The sequence below is a fragment of the Pagrus major genome, chromosome 15, assembly GCF_040436345.1.
Source record: "Pagrus major chromosome 15, Pma_NU_1.0".
Classification (NCBI taxonomy): domain Eukaryota; kingdom Metazoa; phylum Chordata; class Actinopteri; order Spariformes; family Sparidae; genus Pagrus; species Pagrus major.
Window position 1 is genome coordinate 16,651,472 of NC_133229.1, and position 25,382 is coordinate 16,676,853.

The 25,382-nt window shown below is 40.9% G+C and overlaps 1 protein-coding gene across 1 annotated transcript; it reads right to left on the reverse strand.

Moving 5' to 3' along the window:
* Positions 1-1,242: 1,242 nt before the first annotated feature.
* On the reverse strand, positions 1,243-16,596 carry valopa (vertebrate ancient long opsin a). Its single transcript, XM_073481756.1, has 5 exons — positions 16,230-16,596; positions 13,701-13,911; positions 8,030-8,147; positions 7,641-7,874; positions 1,243-1,482 (listed from the first exon to the last, which is right to left on the reverse strand). Exons 1-5 carry the CDS (start codon positions 16,591-16,593, stop codon positions 1,243-1,245), a joined length of 1,167 nt encoding a protein of 388 aa, XP_073337857.1. The 5' UTR covers positions 16,594-16,596.
* Between the last annotated feature and the right edge of the window lie 8,786 nt (positions 16,597-25,382).

Below are 25,382 nucleotides of genomic sequence, written 5' to 3' on the forward strand. Positions count from 1 at the left end.
AGTAATAGTGAACAAACATGCACCACAAAGTCAAGTTGAAGACATTTTAACACACACTGCTACATCTACTGTAGCTGAAACGCTGAAGTGTTCAACTGTGTGACAGCATTTAGCTTTAATATTGCTGTTGACCTGTGTATAATGGAAATGCTCATTGCTTTTTGTACATGGCTGCTTAGCTAAGCCACTCTTGTGCTAGGATTTTTATTGGTGCATTGTACAGTCCTCACAGTGCCTACTGAGGGCGTATCATAATACAGGCAGAGAACTGCAATCTGTATGCATGTATGCAGATATGTGCATGTATGGTGTATGCATGTGCTGCTTGTAGTTGTGTGCATGGTTGTTTTTGTCGATCCCCTGCTGGCACTTCATGAATATGTTGTCCTCTGCAACAGGAGACTGGCATCTCCAAGTCCCATTGACCATCCTCACTATAGATGAAAGCTTTGACCCAAACTAGTCTGTGCGGGACAAACTAAAGTAAAAGTATCCAAATTCAGATGACTGCTCCGTCCGCTTGACGAGCGGAGATGAATGAAGATTCGCTGCCAAAGCAAAGTACTGAAACAGCATAGAAAAACAATGCTTTCTCTACAGGGCTTCAAAGGGGAAGGCGAGGACGAGATGAAAGGCTGGATGCATTGTGGTATTTGAAAAATACTGGCTAGCCCTCGACTAACTGATGTCAAGGTTTGCGCTTTTAGCAGTCTCTTTTTTCACTGGGATATGAAGGCAGACACTATCAAGTTGAATCAAGTGCCCTCTAATGTGATTCACTTGCAGGTGTGCAATGATGGTCAAGAGAACATCGACGATAATCTCCAATAACAAGACAGATTGTCCAGCAAGCAAATATTTACAAATATCTTGCAGTTGAAACTCTGAGCATTTCTGTCAGCACACATCCTTCATGTCCCCTCTGCTGTTCATTTTTAATGAAATATTGAACAAAGTACTGCAACATGCCCGAGCCCAAAACTTTCTCTAGTTTTTGATGTTGTGAGTCTCTTAATGACTTTTTCAAGTGAAATATGAAAAAAGTGCTTGAGTTCTCAACTTTTAAAACTCTTCAATACTCGACCTCCTGTTCTTCTCACTGCATCCTCCATCTCCGCAAGGACTGAACGAAAGATTTAAAGTTCTGCCGTTGTCCAGACAGGCTCTGAAACACACTAGATTACAGAAGGTTATTATGGACTCTTGGGGTCAGAGAACACCAATTTGGGATGAGGTTTACTGTTACATTGGACACACTTTGTTCTCTGGGATTGGCAGCTGGGCAAACGAGCCACAGTCGGTCGGAGAGTCGTCAGACCTGGGCGACCCAGTGCCACCAACAGGGATGCGGGCTGCAATGGCTGACATTTCTCCTGTTTGACTCTCTGCAGTGATTCCTGGATGTCGCTCTGATGTCTGGTTCAAGTTGCTGTCTGGGATGGACCCCACGCCGGTGAAGAGCTGAATTAGACACTTCCGGAACTGGACAGAAAACAACAACAACATTGTTCGTTATGACAGTGACCACATTTATAGGATCGATTCCACTCTCACTTTAGCTTAGCGTAACACTATGTAACTCTGCAGAAAGATAGCTAATTGTTGAGTCTCTTTCTATCCATCCATCCAGTCGATCAAAGCTTACATTGGGCGAGTGGCAGGGTCCACCAGTCTCATGCCCAGCTTGACAAATACCATTCAAAATCAATTACCAAACTGGGTCTCTGGGTTAATGGTTCAGGTCCGATGCCAAAGCATAGCTATTTGACAATCTGGGAATGAGACTCTCAACAATCAACTGTCTTTCTCCAGAATCACTTTCAAAGTTACATAATGTTGCTTTAAAGAGTGCAAGCAGTGGGGAACGGCTGGCCTGGCTCTGTCTAATGTTCAAAAATATGTCCCCCCCCAAAGCTGTGTCATTAACACATATCATGTTTGCTTAATCTAATCAGACACAAATATAAAGAGCAGTTTGATTTTAGAGGGAGTTAGTCAGTGTTAAACAATGTCTACAAAGCCTGAAAGCCTCGGGTTTACTGCTTAATGCACAACAGGCTGTCTATCTCAGGTGGACACGGGGTAAAACAAACTGCAGGTTACACTGTTAAAAACAAAGACAAGTAACCTAGACTTATGCCTTTGGGATTTAGTTGTTGTTTCTTTTCCCTGTTGTCAAACGTATGTTTTTAGTGCTCAATAATCAGAGAGCATCAGTAACTGTATTACACAGAGCAGTGTGTGCATTGCCCTCTCAGACACCACATGAGCAAAATGGCTGTGACAATGACGCCCTGCCAATAATTGTTCTTGGAAGGACATAGCCATTTCAAACCGGTCCTCACTAATAGCCTCACAATCATTTGTTTCCACATTACTTTAAATCTAAAAACACTAATTGACCTTTTTGTCAGTGTTGAAGCTCCCACTCTGTGAAGCCTCGGGGAGAAATCATGATTCCTGACCCTTAATGACCTGTCTAATTTGACATGCAAGCCTCCTAACTGCTCCCCTCAAACCAGTACTGCTTTCAAAGAGTGGCAATAACACCTCTGTTACCCTCTATTGTCATGAAAAAAGCACAAGGCTGCAATTTTGCAGTCTATGGCTCTGTTCACTCTGGGACCTTAAATATGCTGTTAAACCCCTTACATCTAGTACTTGTATATAATTTCCTTGTAACCTTGTCCCGCAAAGCGAATAAGGTCATAAAATGTCATCTTAATGGCAAAATGAATAGCCTGAAACACATTTACGCTGAACGTCTACAGCAGATCAGCCTGCTTCCATCTGCTTCTTTAAAGCAGCTGAGTTATAGAGAGTCACAAAGGGCTATGGCACCAATTTCGATCATACCTAACAGGCCTGCATCGTTACATTGCTGTACAGTAGGATAAATACTGTAGATATGGATATAAACAAAAGAACTAACTGTCATGCAGTCTCATTGTCAACTGTCATTGTCACTCTGTCACTCAACCTGTAGCTGCTATAACAAGCAAATTTCCCCGGTGCAGGATCATTAAAGTCTTATCTCATCTTATCTCTGATGATCCTATGATTTGGTCATACAGCTTTCCCTGTTGTCCGGCAGTGGGTTGTATCTTCAAAGTCATTTTGATTTTCTCACAGACTTTCTGCTCAAAAAGGATTAAATGTTTCCCTGAGGCAAAACTATTCACTGATTACGCCAGCCGTAATTACTGCAACATCAGAAAGGAACGACTAGCCAGAACTGCACAGTCTGTGGAAATTGGTTTACTTTCAGGCAGACCGTAGATATCTGTGGGATCATGGTAACACAATGGAGGCCATGACCTGCTGCTAAATAATAGCTTCAAAAGTTTACTTTGATTTCCCTCCGAACGACTGTAAATGGGGCACTTTGTGATTAAATAACGGAGCAACATATGGAGTGCTCTGGTCTGGATAGACGCTGGGCAGGCAGCACACAGTGGGTTCATCAGAGCCTTTCAGTTGGGAAAAAAAAGGCTGCTTGCTGAGTTTGGAGATGAGCCTGGTGAGAGGGTATTAAACAGTAAAGTTCCAGCCCATAAAACCCAAACAAAGAGTTAGGATGCCAAAACTTGGCAAAGAGTTTGTGATTATTCTATCTTTGTTTTTCACTGCGAGCAACACCGTTCAAGGTTCGAGGGGGTTTCTTTGTAACTCATTCATGCTACACAAACACAGAACATTTATATAGTTATTTGTATACAGGACATATGTGTAGCAGTCCCATTGTATAAGACTTTTAAGTCTAAGTAAACTCTGTGTGGGAGTGTCCTTACAGAGTCGTTAAGGACACGTGAGCGCTGAGTTTCAGAGTCGTTAGGGCCACTTGTGGTTCGTTGACCCAACCGGCCTTCATGTGGGTTGTTAGGGCTACGTGAGCCCAGGTGTGGATGGTTGTTAAGCTGTCTAGGGAGGGAAGTCAGTACTGCATTGTAGGTGGGTGATGAGTAACAGGAGGCAGCAGTCAGTGGTTAATCTAGTGATGTGCTGCCCCTTGTTTGTTTTGAGTGTGAATTTGACAGGTGGCCACTTCTTACATATTTTTTAAGATTCTTTTTGGACAACAAATCAATACTGTAAATTTATAGATCAATGTATTTAATTATATAATTATGATATAATAACTATCGTCCAAGATTGAACATATAGCGACAACCTGCGTCTACACACTCCGATATGGTAGGTGGCGCCATGCACCTTTAAAGTTGGTTTGTGATCTGCCAATAAACAAGAGCAAGAACAACAAGCACAGCACGAACTTGAGGCGCTCGTGGCAACAAACTGCTGCGCCTGGGTAGAGCCACGCAGTGTAGACTACAGAGCACATGTCGTCACAGGTGTGGGCGTTTTTTACAGTTTCAGAGGAAGACACACATGATTGTAACTTGCAATACATGTTCCACAAGGGTTCAGAGAAGAAGGAAAAAGTCTACAATAAATCTTATTGGAGCTAAGGAATAATTGATCATCCATCTTTGCTCACTACATTTAGCCTTTCTCACCCTCGGGTGTGCTAATACTACAGGTTGTCATTCTCTGTGATCAATATTGGCCATGACAAGCAGGTAATTAAAATATTACAACATTTTCTGGCTACATTTCATTCCACTGACTGTCCATTAGGCCATATGGATCATTTCCATTTCACGTATTTCCATATTCATATCTTTGTTTTCTTTGTATTTTTGCAGCTCTTCAGGTTCATTGAGTGCAGGTTGAGAATAAGTGACATCAGCACATACCATTTATAGGGTGCATTCGCTTGGCTGAATTAAGCTGACATCTACTATGGCAGGATCACTTAGCTTTTTGAACGAGCTTCCTTGAGTGCTTATATTGTACTTTTTCAGCATGTTTTAAAACACCGAGGACACAGGCATTGAGGTCATAATGCTTTGAGCTCATATGTGTTCTTCTGCTATTTTCATCCTGTCGAAGTCAGTGGTGCTTTTGTCAAGTACATATATATAAAAAACAGGTTTGGAGTATGAAGAGACCGAAAATATGTATTTGTTGAGAACCGCTTTCAACGAAGCCCTTGAGTTCTCTAACAGCTTCACTTACGGCACAGCTGTCTTCACACAGTAAGCTCAGCGATGGTCTGGACCTAAAGAATAACATTCTCTCTCGTAATGCTGCTTTTACTGCAGGATTGCATTTGGGCTAAAAACTCAGTCTATGATCGCAGGAGTGAGAGGAACAAAGTATATTTTCTCAAAGGATCAATAAAGTTTTCCTCTCACATCAAGCTCCTAGCGAACAAAACACCAATTCATTACTTTAAATCAAAGTATACCTTGTGGGCACAGTCTGCACTGTGTTATTTCTAGATCTATGCTTTTCCTTTATTATTGATCAAGAAGTTTGACGTTGAGAGGTCATAGCCTGTGTCAGCCTGATGGAAAATGGAATTTAAATAATAATAGATTTACAAATGGACATTTCCTGAATGTTTTATCGCCTTCGACCTTTTGACTTAAGAGATCCCCGGTGGCTGTCACCCTATAAAATTGTTACTCCAAGTAGCAGTAGTCATGCATCGTTAAAAAAAATCCCGAGACTCTGGATCACCTCACCTTCTTACGTAACTCAGAGAGACAGAGTGAGAGGGAGAGCGATCACGAGCAAGTAAGCTCTAGAGGTCAGCTGATTTCTATAAGCGCAAGTAATTTGGCTGAAGCTGCAGGAGCTCAAACCAGAATCTGCCTGGAAGCTGACCTTATTTACATCCAGTCGATGTCTTAGTGGAAAAACTGGCTGACATTTCAACAGAGTGCAGCTCAGAATTGGGGCAATCAGATGGGCATGCAGACTCCATGCTGCTCTCTGGCCATTGAAGCTTGCTCTGGGTGTCATGCCAAGCACCTACTGTATATGTGTCGTTGGACTTCTATTCCCCCATCTGAAAATAGATCACTATAAAGTGTACTGTATGTAAGTCTGGCATTAAGTCATGTTTGTCATAACTGGCTTTGACAGTTTAAATGCTCACTCTACAGGCCGCAATGTAAAGAGTCATATTTAAAAAAAATAAAATAAAACCTGTCATGTACAGTTAAAACGCACCACAGTCAGTGGAGCAATGTGGAAGAATACATGTTAACATGAAAAGGTTGTTAAAGAGCTTTAGGACTTCACTTTTACATGAAGTGTGAATAGAGGGTCACAGGATAACTTTGTATAGCAGCGACTCCAAACTGGAGCAGGAGCCAAAGAAAACTGATGAGACTTCAGTAAATTGGACACAGCACACTCGTGTTTACCTTAATTCTTGGAGCAGTCAACGTTCTGCTCAAGGGCACTGTGAGGTCTATTTCTGCATATAATTGTTTTAAACAGTCGCACCTTTAATGGCTCCAATCTTTTGCCTTTAGATGTTTTTTTTGTCAGCATGCATATACACTTGATCTGTCATCATATTATGTTGGAACACAATCAAAATGGATTATGTTTTTAAATAAATACCTGCATGTTTTCTCATACTGTACCTTAACTGCAGCTATATTTCAAATCCAAATGATTCACATTACAGCTTGTTTACTTTAAGCCCACAACATTCACAGTAATGGAAACGGTACTGAAATACAAGCAGTATAACTAATCTAGTGCGGCTCTATCTGAGTTTGATGACATTTGAGCAACACAGAGACAATACATCCATCTTGTTGTGTTTTGTCTACTCAGACTCATTAGGATGTAGTCTCTGTCTCCACTCTATAACTGATTATTTATGTGTGTGTCTTACGCACATAATATCATAATAATACCCTAAAAATAGAGAGTATGAGTAATGACAACAAATTTGAACTAAATGGCCCTGATCTATTTGGACATGTCCTGCATTGAAACACTCCAGTAGCAGATTTGTCTTACAGTCAGTGTTGTTGCTGCCTGACCTTTTTTAGCACAGCTGCCTTAAATGAATGAGGCAATTAAGAGTCCCATTGTTTACCTATTAATAGGTCATTAAATTCAGGTATTAAGAACTTTGGTGAAACTCTATAAATCATTCAGTAGTGATGCTGGGAGGAAAATGTCAAAAAAAAACATGCAAACTGTCACTCCGAAAAAAACAAGGTTGTTTTTCTTTTACCTGAAAAACGTCTTAAGTTTTGCTTCAACTATCAAAACAAGATCAAAAATGAATTTAAATTCCACATGCAATCACTCCTTTCTTACGGCTCCCGACATATAGTCTATGTCAACAATGATTACCCCAAGAGAGTGCGAAAAAGAGTAAATGGCATGAAAAAATGTCAGCAGCAGCTCTTTCACAACTGCATACCTCACAAGCGTATCATAGATGGCTAATGTATTTTTTAACAGAGCCACGTATGGACAATTGTACTCTCTGGATTTCACGTTTCTTTTATTCATACGCCATGCATTATTGAGAGACAGGCTAACACCCAACAACAACAGAAAAAAACATCTCAGCATTGTGATGCAGCTTTCATCTGATGCATACACCTATGTGTCTCAACTCTGGCAAAGGAAGGAATTTAGCCCCCTACCCTCTACACTGCTCTAACTAGTTTGGTACTGGATTGCAAAAAATACTTAAATGTACCAAGGCTGAATCAAGTAGTATTCCTTTCTAAAATGAAAACTATTAAAACTTTTACCTGTTTGTTCATGAAGACGTAGATGATTGGGTTGTAGACAGTAGCTGTCTTGGAAAAGAAGGCGGGGATGGCAGCCAGCCTGGGGTCGAGATGGATGGTGGGATGAGCTGTGACTAGTATGGAGAAGGCTGCGTACGGTGTCCAGCCAACCATGAATGCAACAATCATCACCACCACCATACGGGTCACCTGCCGCTCTGGCTTCCTAGCAGTGGCCAGACGACCATGGGATACCTGGAGGAAAACGCAGAACCATGGGCTAGCTGTACAGTACTTTGTAGTTTAACAGACAGTTTATTTATAGTATTGGACTATGGTGGGTAATGTCTGATGCACACAATTTCCTAAAGTCTGAGCTGCATTCTTAAGTAAATTAAACTCATACTGACCTTCCTGAGCTTCCGCAGTAGCTTTCCATAGCAGAAAAATATAAGTCCAAGTGGTAGAATGAAACAGGTGGTGAAGAAAGTGATGATGTAGCTGTGATCTATCATGTTGGATGAATACCTGTTCAGAGGTAGAGAAGAAAGATGTTTAACATTCATATTTTATGAGCTTGAAACTGGGTCAAAAACATACATATAAACCTAACCAAAACGACTGGGCTGCAGTTTTTGACAATTGCACTTTTGCTCATAGTGAAATAGACATGTCTTGTAGCGAACTATCAATAATGGTTGATGGATTGATCAACAGATTGATGTATACAGCCAAAAACATGCCAGGCCATTGGTTTGATAACACTCGTGTGTCGCTAAGTGGTTAACAATCCCATAATTTCCTAGCTATGAGCTGTCTGTGAAATGCCATTTTGACATTCAGAGGCCGGCTTTTATCTGGCTGCAGAGAAAGACGACAGAGCTTCAGTTAAAAGGGAAATTTCACAGCTGAGACAAATCTCTGTGACACAATTTGGGCCTGGAGGCCACTAATTAAGTCTAATTATGTTATTGACATGAGAATACCTGCCACAGTCAAATGAAACAAGTTTTAAGGAACTTGTATTTTAATTTGTATGCATGCGTAGAACCACGGACGTGTGGCTGAGCACACAATTGTGATGGGGTGATTCACACCTCATTCCTCATGAATTCATTGTCATGAGACACATGCTAAATAGTAATTTATGATCCATGAAGATTTGTTGGTTCATTTACATAGCTTTTTTCAACAAAACAAATCTGGCGAGAGGGCCTTGCCATATTGTGGTTAACAGACACAGCAGAGTTATGAGGGATTTGTTTGGTATACGCGCACAAAATAACAGAAAAGGCAGAAATTCTGGTCCCAGTGAAAGCAGATCAGCCGAGGCCTTGAAACTGCAATATCTCATGTCATTTGTTTTGTTTCTATAGTTCCTGCCATGTGCAGAAAAGCCCTAACAACTTGTAGGTAAGCCCCTCCAACCTGAAGGTTTTTGGGCTGTAGATGTACAGAGTTGCATTTGTTCATTCAATTCGATTTGTCACCAAACGCATCAGACTAAACCAACTGGTTTTCTAAAATGAATTGAAATGTATTAATTGTGGAAACAAAGATCTGAATCAACCACTCTACTGATGCACTTGCCCAAATGAAGTATTCAGTTTCCACAGCAATTCCATCTTTTGGTCAGAAGGCCAAAGAAATTTGAGATTCAGTGACTTAATGAGCCACTTTTATATACGAGCCAGACAGCTTTTAAATCATCTCCAGCAGTGCTACTGCCAGGCAAACTGTCATTTTTGATGAGGTGAACCACATGAACTGGTCCAGCCGATTCTGTCAAGCAATCCCAAATAAATCTAATTATTTACAAGAATCAGTCTACCCACCACCAGCTGGTGTGCCCCTGTTCACCTACAGCCTGTTTGACTGTCAGAGTGAATCAATCATTTAAACTGGAGAGCTCAGTTTTGCTTCACATTTGAAAGTTAAAGCAACACTGAGTTTCTGGGAGGTCTTTGTTGATACTACGACTGGGGAACACCAGTGTATGAGCAAAGTGACTTTTAAAATGTTGAAAGATATTTTTAGATTTGTAATTTAGATGAAAATTCTTGCATTTAACCACTTTAATAATGTTTAGCTGTTTACCACACATATATTTCTGGAAACGTATGTAAAATTATCCTAAAACGCCTATCCCAGTCTCACCCAAAGTGAATTCAAAGCTGTTGTTGAACCATTTGGACCAATTGGAGCACAGGCATGGTTTTGGGCTCTTTTGAAAGGTTGCAGTCTGAATTCTTTCCCCAAACGGTCAAAAGCTGTGCAAGTGCTCCTGTCATTGATCTACAGGAGTTTGAACACTCCGAAGTATTTATTTATTTTCCTCACCTGAATTTTTTTAATGCAAATATAAGCCTGTAGATGATCTGTAACTGCCCCTATTAGCTAGAAAACACAATGTTTCCACATTATATAGCCTTACATGGTCAAAGTTCAAATTTAATAACAATATCACTGAAAATGGACACTTAACACATGTTTTTCAGAGGAAATATCCAGGCGCTTGGTAAAAAAAAAGTACTTTTGTAAGCTGAAAATACCCTGAGAGTAACTGGAGCATTAAAGTCATTATACTTCTAGTAGAGAAAATTACATAAAATGACAAACTCACATAATTTTCAAGCTTATGGCCGTGAAACCCATTTTAACTGGTCCTATAATGTATGCTATTGTCCATGCTTTCACTACTTAACAGAAGAACCGAGCAACAGGTCAACTCTTCAAAAAATGATAATGATAGCTCAATGAGGACACGGTAGGAGGGTTACTAATACTGTATAGTGTATTTATTCATATTTTCCCATCAAGTCCAGGGATTTGAGTTATACACTTCCATCTGTATGTGTCTTTTCAAAAAACGTCTGACAAAAATACCTGAGCACTAGAAGGGATTTGAAAGAAAGTCGGCAGCATACTGGAGGTAGATTGTATTCCAACCTCTTACCAAGGACGCAGCCACCAACCGACAATCCACTGACAGCAACTTCTCCTGCACAATCCTTCAAAACCTTGCATGTGTGCTTTTTAACATTCAGAAGCTGTCCAGCCCTGAATATCTGCATGTATCCGGAGATAAAAAAGATGCACATAAATGAGGCTTTTAAAATGCATTAGGCTGTGCATGTGGCAACATTCTGGACCACGAGCACCTGTGCTGTTCGCGCTCCTGCTGGTAACCAAATGTTTTCTGACAGAACTCATGCTGCGTGCAGCTAGAGGTGGAATGGGTCATCCATGTGCGGGATATCTCCATAAGGTGATGTCTTAATTGTATTGTCTGAACCGTTCAATCCCCCTATGCTTCATCTGAGCAATGGTTCACTTACAGGGCTTGAGGCAAACACTCAGCCCCCTATCTGAACGGTTTTGATCAAGGCGGCTAAATAGCATTACCCAGATGGCACCCTGAGGGCCAAGGTCAGAGACAACCTGTTCTTGCCTTTTTCCACGAGACACATTCAGTGTGAGCTAATGCAGCTGAAGCCACAGGATGTCTACAATCTTCTTCTGTTTGTGCATGAGGTGTCTTGTCAGAAAAACTCTCATGTTTGTGTTCATATAGGCTGTGTTGCTGCTTCAGCGCAGCTCCTTCCTGTCCGATCTGTTCTGTACATGGAGTTTGACATGATGATGCCATGATTTTCCTTTACCCCTGTTGAAAGAGTGAGAAAGTGATGAAGCGATGCAGCAGCCTTGCTTGACACGCACATGAGAAGTGCGACTCATGCATCCAGTGTGTAGGGTTGCCACCCGTCCCATAAAATATGGAATCATCCTGTATTTTACAGTTAAATATTGCGTCCTGTTTTGAGTCAATACGGGAGGCGGTTTGTCCTGTATTTCCAAGTTGCCTGGAACACAGCATCATCCCACCCGCATTCAGCCTCTTACAGCTAGTACCTGCCTACTCATAGCGATCGTTGGTTTGGTTGGTTAGTTTTTTCAGCATGGTAGGGTGAGTGAGTAGCAGCGATGGGTCTTTTCACTAGAAGCCAGTGGGCACATGTCTGCGGCTGCCTCAAAGACGTTATATTACATGGGCTGCCCAGGATATTCAAAGATTCAAATGCTTGGCTTTCCTGCAGCGTCAGGACCAATAAAAACCAAACAGCAGTCTCACAGTTCTTCTCCCAAGCATCCCCTGAAACTGATACAGTAAGCTTCTTATTCACTTCTATGATGGGTCATCATGTTCTATTCAGATTATTTTTAATTTCTGTCTCTTTACTAGCAAATAAATGAATCACATTGCATACAAGGGACTGATTTCCCACTTAAATCTCAGTCCCTGAGGTGGGCTGCCCTCATCTGGACTGGCCTCAATAGTAGGTTATGTGATGCATAAACACTTATTGATTTAAATATGAATCAATATAAATGTGTTGCCCTTGATGTGAAGAAAATGCACAATTATAATATGTTAACTAATGCTTTATCAATCTGGAAGATTGCATCCTTCAGTACTAATGAATTAAAATAAGTATAAAAGTATAAAATATTAAAAATATTAAAAATGAACAGTGTTCTACCTACAATAGTGTTTTAGTTAATTTATTTTCCTCAGATGTATGTAGATAGGCTATTTCTGTGTGGTTTCACAGTTGGGATTGTTTGACAAAGACAGAAGGAATAAATGAAAAAATACTATAAAATTCATACTGTTTATTGTAATATAGCAAGTTTTTCCTCATTTACTGTACAGATTGTAAAGCCCACTGAGGCAATGTGAGTGTGATTTTGGGCTATATAAATAAAACTGATTTTGATTTATTTTATAAAAAATCTGTTTACTGTTAACGCAGGTGTACATTATGATTTACCACAACTGGTGCCCACCCCACCCTTAGGCCAGTCGTGGTCGTGGTCGTGGTCGTGCTCCTGCGGAGTGGCGCCTCCACATGGCTCTTGGCCGCTCCAACTTTGGACAATCGAACCACATTTCTCTGCTTTTCTTGCCAACTTACTCCCAGGCTCAAGCCATCAGAAAAATGGTTGAAGTATGGACAGATGAAACTACAGCAGCTCTACAGGAATATTTACTGAGCACAGGTGGGTCAAGAAAAGGTCAGGTCAAGTGACAAGGAAGCATACAATGCTGCCATAGAGAGACTAAATGCTGGCATCAGGTGGTAAAGCAGAGGCATCAGGAGAGACACGTGGCAGGCAATCCAGACCATTAAAGGCATCTGATCCAGAATGAATGTGAGTAGAGCTGCTGGGCCTGATAACATCCCTGGCCATGTACCATTTACATGTTCTTTTCCACAACAGTCTGGCATTGGGTGTGCATAATCCAGGATCCGAAGGCTCTGAAGCACTGATTAAAACCATCAAGGATATGGTTGGTACCCATCTACCAAGCATCAGCAATATCGGTTAGATGAGCTACTTGCAATGAGCCACCTACCCCAGCCACAGCCTGTTCACCCTGCAGCTGTCTGGCAAGAGATTGAGTAGTAGCCATTGCCATACCACCAGACAACAGAGCAGCTTCTTTCCTCAGGCTGTAAATTGTTTTAGGTCAGGAAGAGATTTCAGAATCGATTTTTGCTTTTTAAGAATTATAGGGTGAACATGTGCATGATGTGAGAAACTAACAAGCGTGTTTCGGCAAACTAGGCTGTAGCTGTGACTCAGAAACTTCAACTTCTGAATACTAATCAAAAATAAACTACTTTTTTCTACATCAGTGTGTGATATCAGATGAAATAATTTACCTACAGTCTTTAGTATGAAGTGAACAGTTTCATTCAAATCACAAAAAAACGTTTTTTCTCACTCACTCCTCATGGTATTGATACTCAGCCACTGAGATGTTTTTTGTGCCCACCGCATTAAAATGAAGGTGAAAAGAACTTTGTGTTGATCCAAGTTATTGAAATGTAATTTGATTGCTTGCAATCGATAATCAACAGTTTTAGGAAGACATTTCAACAAAAAATTAAGTGAGAAAATAGATTTATGTGACTTAGATGAATGGTTCATTTAACATCAATTCTTCTCTGTTGTCAGTTTAAAAAGACATAGCTCTTTGTGGGTTACGGAGAAAATCAAATGCTCATTTCTCACCAGTCAGGCTCACAGGTGGTCCCGATCTTGCTTACAGTGTATCTGTTCCAGCCTAGCACTGGAGGGAAGGTCCAGATGAAGGAGAAGGTCCAGACGAACAGCAGACCCAGGATAGCATGCTTCGCTTGCAGTCGGATGTTCCCCAGAGGCCGGCAGATCACGAAAAACCGTTCGAAGGACAGAACAGCAAGGGACCACAGGGCAACGATCCCTGAGGCAAACAGAAGGAGGTCAGTGTGTGGGAGCTCAGCGGGACAGCAGCAGTCAGAAACACACCACTTAGGCCTGGACCACAGCTCTGTGTTTTTCATTTGTTGTCTGGCACAGTAATAAACCTGAGTGTGAAATCTTATTAGTTTCTTTGTATCTACAGTCCTTTTCCACCCCCCTATAGTTTATCTGTTTCTTAATTTTTGACAGTGTATCCCAATTCTGTACTGTGCAGAGGTAAAAGCGGTAAAGACTGTTGCTAGAAATAGTTTAATGATCCAGGGTAGGTGCATTAGGCTGCCTCCTAATGGGCTAAAAAAAGCCCACTTTAATTATGGTAATAAGTCACTCTCACAGACCATTTAATTACCTATCTCTCCACAGCCAGGTACTCCTACTGTCTGCCTACTAAGCACACTTGAGATGACAAAAGAGAGAGGTGGAAACAATGGTTTGCATTTGTCTCAAGAGCCTCTGCAAAGGTTCACCAATAAAATGAACACCAATACTTCAATGCTGTTTTTGTAGCTTTTAAAAGTCAACAAAAACTGACCATCAAAGGGTATCAAGTAAAATAACAATCCTGTTTTTGCCCAATACGTTCTTTAAGTATTTATCTGTGGAGCGCAGGTGGACACAGATAGGAAAACTAAAAAATAAACAGAAACAGGAGATATTCTCACCCTGAGCAGAATATTAAGTGGATTGTCCATCCGGCTCGTCGGGAAGAGCTACCTCAGCTTAATCACTGTCTAATTTACTCACACACACCCGTCTCCACACGCACATGCACAGGTAATACCATTCCAGCAAAGTTGTCAATTACTGGAACTGCTGTCAAGACTAAAATTGAAGTGGCTTTCTCCAACAAAAGCCCCTTGAAGATATGAGCGAACCTCACTTCAGTGGGCTATTGATTATACATCAGCATGGCTTCCTCGATCATAATTTAGTACGCCAATTTTTTTTTTCTTTTTGCATCTCGTCGGCTTCTCATTCTACAAACAGAATATTAAATATTAAATAATAATTGTAGTCTTTTGGATGGTAATTCAACACATACACATGCAATATGTACATTTTTTCATTATTTATCATCTTTATCAGTATGTGAAGTATTTCCCAGGCTACATGAATTCATCTGATAATTGCTTTATAATAACTTTATAATAATGACCGAAGATGTCTCATTAAAGTGCCACAAGTTAAACTATTCCATGTGAAAGTTACTTAATATTCATCACATTCTCATAAACAGTCATTATAAATGAATATATTCTGACCATAATGCATTTATGCGTTATTTTTAATTAGGAAATCCTGTGACTTCCTGTGACGCGCCACTCTAAGTCGGTCAAGTTGCCAAAATGGGATCCCACAAACCTTGTTACCTAATTCAATAAGGAGCCTTTGCCTGAGTTAATCAGGTATTCTTTTTTCAGGATTATCCCATGCAGGATCCCACTTTGGGAACCTCTGTATTCAGTCTGAGACAGAACCTCAGTAGAGCCCGTGAAGCCAATCCGCTGACTTAGTTAAATGTTATTGGTGGTCACGGTGTTGGTAACCTACTTATGGCGAGTCATGCACTGCAGTATGTGAGGAGGCTCTTTAGCATTGCTTTGAATTCTGTGTTGTTTGTATGCACACAGGGCAGCAGAGCAGAGCTTCATTATGAGGGTTGAGCTTTAAGTAGTGCAGTTTACTAGCTGGAATATATTTTATATTTTGTATTATTACCTCATTCATTTGAATTTCTTCTCCAAAACTACATAGTGCCCCTTTAAATTTTCTTTACACACATATTTTTAAAAAAAAGTAAAATCTCTCCTGTGTGATGTTTTGGCTTCACGCTGTACTTTGTGGATTTCACTTAAAGTCTAACTTTACTATCCTCATATCACTACAGCAAGAAGTATGTTACTCTGGCAGTAAAATGATTGCTTATTTTACACCAACACAAATTTTAAGATATGAACTTTTAAATAATCTGAGCAAAGTTTCTAACACCCTGATCCACTGGTCGCTGGTCAACTTTCTCATTTTGGCAACAGCTGTAGTGAAATTGATTTGTCACTCTTATTTTACCTCTCTCCCAGATGTCCTGATTTATGACCAGATGTTGAAGTCAGCGCTGATGGATGAGGATGTGCCATGTGGAGCCTGTTTCACAGTCATCACATATCTTTATGTGATGACGATATGTAGAAACAGCTCCAACACTGACACCTACAGTTATGGAAGTTGTCTTATGAAGCCCTAGAGTTACAGTAGCACAAAAGAAAAAAAGGAGAGGAAAGGAAAGACGGGTAAACCTACCGAAAAAAGTAACAGCGAACCCCTCCAAGACGCAAGCCCACTTCCCAAGGAAGAAATAACCCCTGGCGTTAGTCAGGAAACTTATTACTCCACCGGTGAGGGAGACCAGAAAGTCAGCGATGGCCAGATTAACTATGATATAGTTCAGGGGCTGTCTGAGTTGTTTGAACTTGAAAGTGACAAACATGACGAGGAAATTTTCGCTCAGAGACAGCGAGGTGACCACAAACATGAGCACAGCCAGGACCGTGAAGTGCCACTGCGCGATGTTTCGGATGGGTGCAGTAAAGGGATCATCAGTGGGGGAGAGTTCAGCTGCCACAGTGTAGGACACAGCGTTCACCGGCAGGCTGAAAGTATCCATTGTCCATGAGTGAAGGCTACTTGCTTGGTGAGTTTAGAGAAAATCCTCCTCTTTCTTTCTTTTTTTTTTTTCTCACACTCACAACTCCATGTGGAGTAACTCCTGAACAGCCGCGCTCACTGATCTGCGTTAAACGCGCTGCCTGCGCTCTGGAGCATCCTCCTGCGCGCACTGGGACTCTTCTTTGACAAAGTTCTTGTGTTGAAGTCCTCGCAGGCTGACGCGCATGGTTGGACAGAAATCCTCCAGAAATGTTGAGTAGAGTTTTTTTGTAAGCGTGGGTCTACATGTGAGAGCGGTGTAGTAGCGGAGCGCACGCTGCCGACAGAGGGAGGCGGTGTCTCGAAAAGCGCTGGCAGCAAGTGCATGAATGACCGATCAGTGGCATCTTGGAAGCTCTTATATAGGCGGCTCCGGCATCGCTGCTTGCTGCTGCTGCTGCCCTCCAGGAGAGGCGACAGGGCGCCGCGCGTCCTCCTCGTGTGCGCTCCTTTGCGCGCCGCGGACACCGATGCGCCCGTGGCTGCGATCGATCCCACCACAAACCAAAAATCGCAAGCAGTCATGATTGATATGCAAAGGGAGTGTGTTTTTAGGATCACACAGTGGGGGTGTTGCTTTTTCCAGCACGCAATTCAGTAAGATTATCATGACTAATTAGGCATCCCAGCTGGCTGTTTATGGGCATTGTTGTATTCATCAAAATAAAGTTCATTTTTCACACATTACTTGTGGAATTATTATGTAATGGACATGAGTGATTTCAGGCACCTGTGTGGTCAGTTAACCTGGATCAGAGCCCTGTGCTTTGTGCACGTCTGTTCACTCCAGTTATGACATACAAGTCTGCAAATGCCTTGTCTGCCTGCTGTACGATAATTCCAATCAATAGCTCTCCTAGCTGCAGCTAAATGTGGCATCAAGAGGTCAAGTCACACAATACCACCACAACCACGAATCATTTAATGATTGGTTGTGGTTTGGTTTAATGATCAGTTGTCAGACTGAAAGCGAACTTCTGAGTCATGTTCACCATTGTGCCATAAGCTCAATAAGCACACGTGAACAATGACAAGGATCAATGAAAAGTCCTGTACTGAAAGGATGATCTATACACTTGTTTTTAACGCTATAGGATGGTTGACTGAGTATATATACTGCTTCAGTCTGCACCTCACACCTCGCAGCTGCAAGGTGTCAACCCACAACAGTGGTATAAAGGTTTGTGCAATGAGCACACATTTCTAAAACAAAGACAGAAATCAGTTGGGATGTTTTAGATCTGACATCAGTGTCATTTACACATGTCCCCACCACTGTTTGAAATGTTGTCCTCATTACTTTCTAATAGCGTAATTCATTAAAAAATGTTCTGACAAATGGTTTGGAGCAAGAAATGTTCACTCATAAATGAGAATAAATGCTTTGCTCTCCATCAGTACCTGCAGTTGGAAATGGCTGTTGCCAGGATATTATAATGTTTCCTGCAAAACACAGATACATCCAAGGCTGACATTTATACCAAGCGTGGCATTTTTAAAGAGACCTGGGAATATTTCCAGCTGTTTTTTTGGTGACTAAAACCGATATTCTATGCCAAACCATGATTTTTCTTTCCAGAACCAAACCAAGTGGGTTTTGTGCCTAAACCTAACCAGAGTATAAGCACAGCGTTGTAATAAGAGAGAAAAAAGACCTTAAAAAAAAGCGTTGAAAATGTTCCATTTTAATTTATCTGTGGTTTTGCAGAAACATAAATAGCTAACATTTATTCTAGCACTTGGGTTGGATGTGAAATATGACAACATCTTTACCCAGGTGTTAATTTGTAAAGTGGTCTATACTAAGGCTAAGCAACAGCCTTCAACATGTGCAGTAAAACACTTATTGTTCATTAGATAATAGCTGTGATCAGCACAATGTACACTGGGACATCTGCACACCTAGAATTACTTATCCACACCCTAATTATCTACTGTGACCACATACGATTTGCTCATTGCGTTGCGTTAAATTAAATATTAACGAGTTTGAAAAAAAAAATCATCTGAGCTTTTATGTCCCCACCACTTTGCAACACAAAGTGACACCCCTGTGAAAAGATGTGGAAAATACACAACTCTGTGACTGACACCAGATCTATTAGATAATCAACAGTCACATTTAGACAAATACACTTTATGATTAGAGGTTTATGTGTTCAGAGAAAGGTTGTGGCACACACATATTTTAAGTGTATTCAATCTTCACACCTTTTACAATTTCACTGCTGTCTGTTTCTAGTCATTAATCCACATAAGCATTTAAAAGGGGAAGAAATTGCGTCTTTGTGTACAAATCATAAACATGATGCATTTAAGTTGTCATTTCACCTCATTGAAAGCACACTGTCTCACTTTCAAGAGCATCTCCAGTGTATTTTACAGGAATGGGGAGAATTTCTTATGTAGACAGCTGCCAGAGTGTTCCCAGCCTGCCTATCTAACTTTTTAGCTACAGCTGTCCAGAACTGCTTCTTTCAAGACGGAAAGGAAAAAATATCTACTACTACTAGAAGGTATTAACTGTCTCATCAATAACTGCACTGGAGGTTATGACCCTGCCACTTTATAAGTAGAAAACAGCTCCTGGCTTCATATAATAGTGGTGCAGCAATCAAATCGTAAGCCTAGTGCATGGTCCAGTGACACTGAAGAGCTGTACCTGACATAGATTCTTTCTGAAAGATACTTAAAGAGGATTGATTTTAAGGGGCTCAGTGGAGCTTCTGTGTTGTGCTGGAAGTCGTTAGTTTATGTTAGTGGACTCCATTTCTTAACTAACGTTAGCTACTGTTGCTTTCTCTTAGCAGAGCGGAGAGAGGCGCTGAGACGAGGCTCTTGAGAACATGCATTAAGTCACATCCTTTTGACATTTTGACCGGAATATCAGATCCAGCAGCATTAAACAGCTCAAACAAATCGTCCACAGCCTGGTACCGGCAACCGAGAGAGGCAGGGAGTGTCTTGTTTTTCATATCATGTTACAATCCGCTCACATATGGCCAATAAAAAAAGGAATAAATACATGTAGTAGCTACAAATCTTTACATAGAGCCCCTTTACTGTACTGACATTAACCGTGTTTTGACCAGTTGTATTTCAATTATCACACTTTACACTTTAAGGCACAGCACGAAGATTTAAAAGTAGGAGGTGAAAAAAGGATACAGAGTTAAAGATTTGTTCCAGATTTATTCCAAATTTCACAAGCAGTCATTTATATTTTAGGTTCCACTTTCATGTTAACTCAGAGCCAGAACTTGAAGGTCAAGTCCACGTTGCCACAGAACTTTTCCTTAGAGGTGAATCACCTTCCCGCTGTCTCCGTCACTGCCCAGTCTTTGATCTAGTTCCCTCTTGTGGAAGCCAGCTTGTCACACCTCAGTGACCATCACGTAAATGAGGATTTATTGCCTGTGCTGTCTGTCCAGACCTCTGTATGACTGCTTTTGTTTGGCAGGTGTTTTAAAGTGTCATTGCCAGGTTCAACCTTGTGATTTGCTCAAGAGGAGTCAAAAGAGCAAATGCAATTAGTTTCCCCCAAACAAAATTTTTGCTAAAATCCTTTCTGTGATATTCTTTGAACATGGCATCGTTCACTCTGCAGCAGCCTTGGTTTGTATTACACTTGACAAAATGGTTTTGCACGAACACCTTCAAGCAGACATGGTGCAATCATTTAAATCCCAAATAGACCTGAATGCTATTCAAGAAATCACCACAGGTTACAACATGATATCACTGTGGCCTGTGCAGTTTTGCAGCTCTGATGTTTTCAACCTGGTTCTATTGACAGACAACACAATCCCATCTCATCCCACCTCTCTATTACATGTTTACCAGGCCTCCACCAGGGCAGTGACCTGTGGAATTGGCTGGTCTAGCTGTTTCACTGAAGGCTTCAGATTGAATGAGGGTACAAGCCCATGGGGAAAGTCTTGAGAGGTGCTGGCAACTGAAGGACAATCTTAAATTCACTTGATTACTGTGTGGATGTGATAAAAATAGAAAAAAACACCTTTACACATTAGTTGGTGGTGACTGATTCAATGAAAACTGTATCTAAAAATAGAAGAAACCTTATTAGCAGATAAAAAGTGGAATTTGATGAAAGATAGCTTGGTTACATGACTTAATTCGTGCCACTTATAGATGCAGCATGCTAAATATATTTCCCTCAATGCACACCTACTGATATGAATCCAGCCCAACTGGAAATTTGTCTCTTAATTTTCCATATTTAAAAACAGCTTCTGTATGTGCTCTTAAGTGTTCATCTGTAATATAAGAGCTTTGAGGTTGTGTCTTTTATTTTAGCATCTCCAAATCCCCCAAAAAAACAGAGCAGATGTGTATTAATACATTTATATGTAAGTTTGTGCGCTCAAACATAAGAACTGATATCGTTAGCATGTCTGGGGTTTGCTATTTATGTGACAACACATTACAGAGGCTATTCGTTAGTTTGCGTTGTCTATCTGTGACAATCATTCATGTAGTTTTAGCCAGCTAAAGATGGAGGATGTAAAGAAAATATTGTCATCAGATAATTTTAACTAACAAAAACCACTGACGCTATTTAGGCATTTTGATTTAGTCATTATAGCAGATAGTGACAAAGCAGCTGGTTATGAAAAATGGAAACTTGTGAGATTGACGTGACAGGTTATCACAAACCCAGTGCTTCAGCTCACATTAACTGCGTCCAGTGCGAGTTGGGTTTGGACGTAAAAAACAGAATACCTGCCGAGTTCAGGTCCGGCTTGGTTATTACTGTCTCAAGCTCTGTTGGGTTCGGACAGAAAAATGTGAGCTGCACGCAATTCATATTACATTGTCTTGTGGGTTTACAGGTGACATAAAGAGCCCCTTTTCATGATAGCGTGATCCACTGTACAGAACGTCCTCCCTGAGTGGAAGCCAGTCCAGGAAGCGGCTATATTGGAGTAACGTTAGCTGGGGCACTTAATGGAATGGAGCCATCATTAACATTATGAGTCACATCTCGGCTTTTCCTGGTTTGACAATATCCAAAATGTCTGCCATGAAAAGGGTCTATTTCAAGCTGCCTTGTCTCAAAACGATAAATAATCTTCATATAATATATAATCATATAATAATATTTATTATCTTAGCCCCAAAGACACTCAAGTTTAGCTCCTTTCATGCTCTCCTGCTCTCTTGTCCTCAGGTTTTCATACATTCGACAACACTTCCCCTCTGTGATCTGCAGATTATTTTGTGAGCTTCCTCTGTTTCTCTGGTCGACAGGAGACAAAACTGACCTCACATGCCTCGTTTGTTTCACTTCTCATGCACCAGGTCGCCTGCAGTGTACAGAAACACCTCCAGCTCTGGAGCTTTTGTGTGTGTAAGTGCAGTTGCAATAACATTCTGTGATTCAGGTGAGTTTGGACATGTGTGCTACGCTCCTGTCCTCTACTCGATGATGTAGTGACATGCCGTATACAAAACAGTCTGAAGAACTGGCGCTGAACTGTATATCTAAAGCTTTCTCAATCTACTGTCGGCACAGTGTCACACAGTCTCATCCAGGGATCTGAAGTGAAATATTCGACAGTACACACGCATTTATATAAATCATACACCTTGCCTCTAAGAATTGTGTATTCATGGAGCGTAGACGGTGGATTTAAAGTTCACTCACAAACCCGTCTGGTTATCAGAAGTTGGATAAAAATAAAAAAGGGTTTTTGTGTTCTGAGATTTCAAAGCACAGGGTTATATGCAGTAACTACCAAACAAGCAAACCCTTCAGCCTCCGCTCTGAGCAAAATTCCAATACAGTCCACATCAGACATGTGAGATCTCATATCCACATTGAACATCTAACCTGAACATACTGGTGTACTGTATGTGCCACTGGAGCAAAGAGTGTGTCTCAAATGTTGATCTACACCTCGGGTTTTATCATCAAATACAGCCACGAGCAACAATGTCAGGCTTCGTGCCAGTAATTACAACCACTGGGAGAATAAATGTTTCACAATGATCTCCCTGTATCTAAACAAGAACCGAATCTGAACACAGTGTGGTTGTGTAACTACATCACACTGACCACAATGTGTCACATTTGGCAATATGACACTTAATTTGACTAATTGAGTTCAAGGCTAATGAGTGAACTCTTTATCATGCTATCATTCTGGGGTGTTTTTCCTTATATTGAAGGGTTCTAACTGGAAAGCTTGGTGTCAAAAAGCATCTCTCCCTTCATATAATGTTGCCAGGTGACATGTATAGTATTAGCAGATCACACCTTTGTGATCATGGTGAGTCGAAATGTCTTCTAAGGTGAGGGTCCATGTGTTCACAAAAGGACATTATCATGAATGCAAAGGAGATCCATTTATAGGGACTGAATGGGAATGAAGGTCAAAAGGAGCAACATATCAGTGAGGTGCTGCCATGTGAGTACACAGTCTCCGCTGTTTGCTGTGTCCTTGTGTTGCGTCGACAAAAAGGTGAAACGATCATCAAATTATACAACATCTGGATGGCTCCTTCCGCCATTTAGCAATGAAATACTGTTGGAGTGGATAGCTGAGTCAAACAAGCACATGATTTTCATCCAGGAGACGGCTGTTCATGTCCAGTTTGATATAAAAGGCCAACAGTGAGTCCTTTTAACTGACAAAGTACGTCACATACATAATGTAACAGATACTTCTTATGTATGTAACTTAAGTTACTGTGATATTTTAATGGCAATGCACATGTTTTCCTAAACCTAACCCAGAAGTTACCTTGCCTAAAACCAATGAAGGTGAAGGTCCGGTAAGCCTGTCGCTGTTACGCTGCAACTGTCATGTTGTTTTTGGAACAGCGACACCTATGGTATATGTCGTTTTGGGAGTCGCAGGGATAATTTAGGTCTTTTTGGTACAAAATAGCAGTGGTGGAAGGTAGCTAGAGTTTTTCTATTTTCTGCTACTTTATACACAATTCAGAGGCAAGTATAATCATTTTTACTTTATTTGATAAATGTATTTACTATTTAGCATATTTAGATTAATAATACAGAATGTAGTCAACCAGTAAATCGTAATGTATCATTATGGGTTAAGATGAGATAAGATCACATTTAAGGTAATTAAAATTATTTCCACCTTTATTAGCTGCAACATTAAGGGGTCTCTGTGGAATTTTCTGTGTTGTGCTTGAAGCCGGTCATTAGTTTACTCCATTTCTAAACTAACATTAGCTACTGCTGCTCTCTGTTAGGGGAGTGGAGACAGGAACTGAACGAGGCGCTAGCGAACGTGCATAAAGTCACATCCTTTGGACTGTCACTGAAAATCAGAGTCGAGTCCTTCACAAAGGAAGTCCACAGTCCAGCAGCTTTAAAGAACTTAAACGGATCGTCCACAGGCTTGTACAGGCAACTGAGAGAGACGAATAAGGTCTAATGTTTCAGGTCACATTACAATCCGCTCGCATAAATAAACAAAAAGTGATTAATATATGGAAATTTCCACAAATTGTTACATGGAGCTCCTTTAAAGTGATTTACACAAACTGCAAAACAATGCCATGGAAGGTTCTGTCAGCCAAAGGAGAAGCAAACACCAGAAGTGATGCCAGTGAGTCCGACAGGTGACAAATAACAACTTCCACTTTGTGACAAAAGGCATCAGGGCTCAAACAAAATGTGGTTCAAGTTCAGAGAAACAGCAAAAGCACCTGAGGATACCAATCACCTCATCAATCATCTCATTTGATTACAGACTTATTTTGAGATGTTACCATTTACACACTGAACACACTGGAGTCTTAAGATTCTACATGTTCCACCTTTCAGGAGTTCTGGTTTAATGATTATGAGTCCACCTTCTTCCCTCCAGAGGCAGATTAATCCTATGTGACAGATACAATGTTCCTATCTTTGGCATACAGCTGTCAAATGGAGGTCACGCTACTCATTCTTTGTGAAATCAAAATCAGGCGGATCGATAGTCCCCGCCAGCCTCCGTGGACCCGGCGAGATGACCTCTGTCACTCTCCGCACAGCTCTGCGTTTTTCCACGATTGCAGCTCTAAACCGAATTTTGAGTAATGATTCAGTGAAAGGTCTTACATTGATTACTCTTGAGGCTCTACTGGATGGTCGGCTCTGTAAACTAAAAGCAGCAGACCATCTGCAGGGCTCGCCGGAGAATTGCATTACCCCAAAGACAGGAGAAAACACGTTAATTACACACAAATCCCCAAAGAAATCCCTCCTGGGTTACCTGTTTTCTTTAATGTAACCATGAAAATCAATTACAGATCTGCAATCAAATGCAGAGCCAGTCCAAGAAAAGACCTGTACAATTACAGGTCAACAACAGGTATTGATTTTTAGATTAAGTCTTACTGAGTGAGGACTAATCTGATAATCAGCAGCTGTGAGTTAATTGTATCCTGCGCTCATCTTAAAGGAGACCTATTGTGCTTTTTTTTTTTTTCCTTTCCTTCATTGTTTTATTAAGGTGTCTTGTGCATGTAAAAGGTCTTGAAAGTTCCTCTCTCTCACAGAAAACACTGCTCCCGATGTGCCTAAAACGCCTCATCAGTAGTCTCACCTTTAATTCTGTGACTTTGTGACATCACACTACGTCATCATGTCAAACATTTGCATAATTTTTGCCTAGTGGCTAGATGAGCACATAAGAATTAATTTATCACAGCTGCTCTGTTGTTGTTAGCAGTGCTGGTTCAGGCATATGCAAGCTGACCAATCAGAGG

Bases quoted from the DNA above. Each gene is read 5' to 3' on its own strand.
- valopa (XM_073481756.1), bottom strand. From the start codon at position 16,593: ATGGATACTTTCAGCCTGCCGGTGAACGCTGTGTCCTACACTGTGGCA. The intron at 8,148-13,700 runs GTGAGAAATGAG...ACCTCTGAACAG, and splicing joins ACCACCTGTGAGCCTGACTG to GTATTCATCCAACATGATAG. The intron at 7,875-8,029 runs GTCAGTATGAGT...GTTTTCCTCCAG, and splicing joins TACTGCGGAAGCTCAGGAAG to GTATCCCATGGTCGTCTGGC.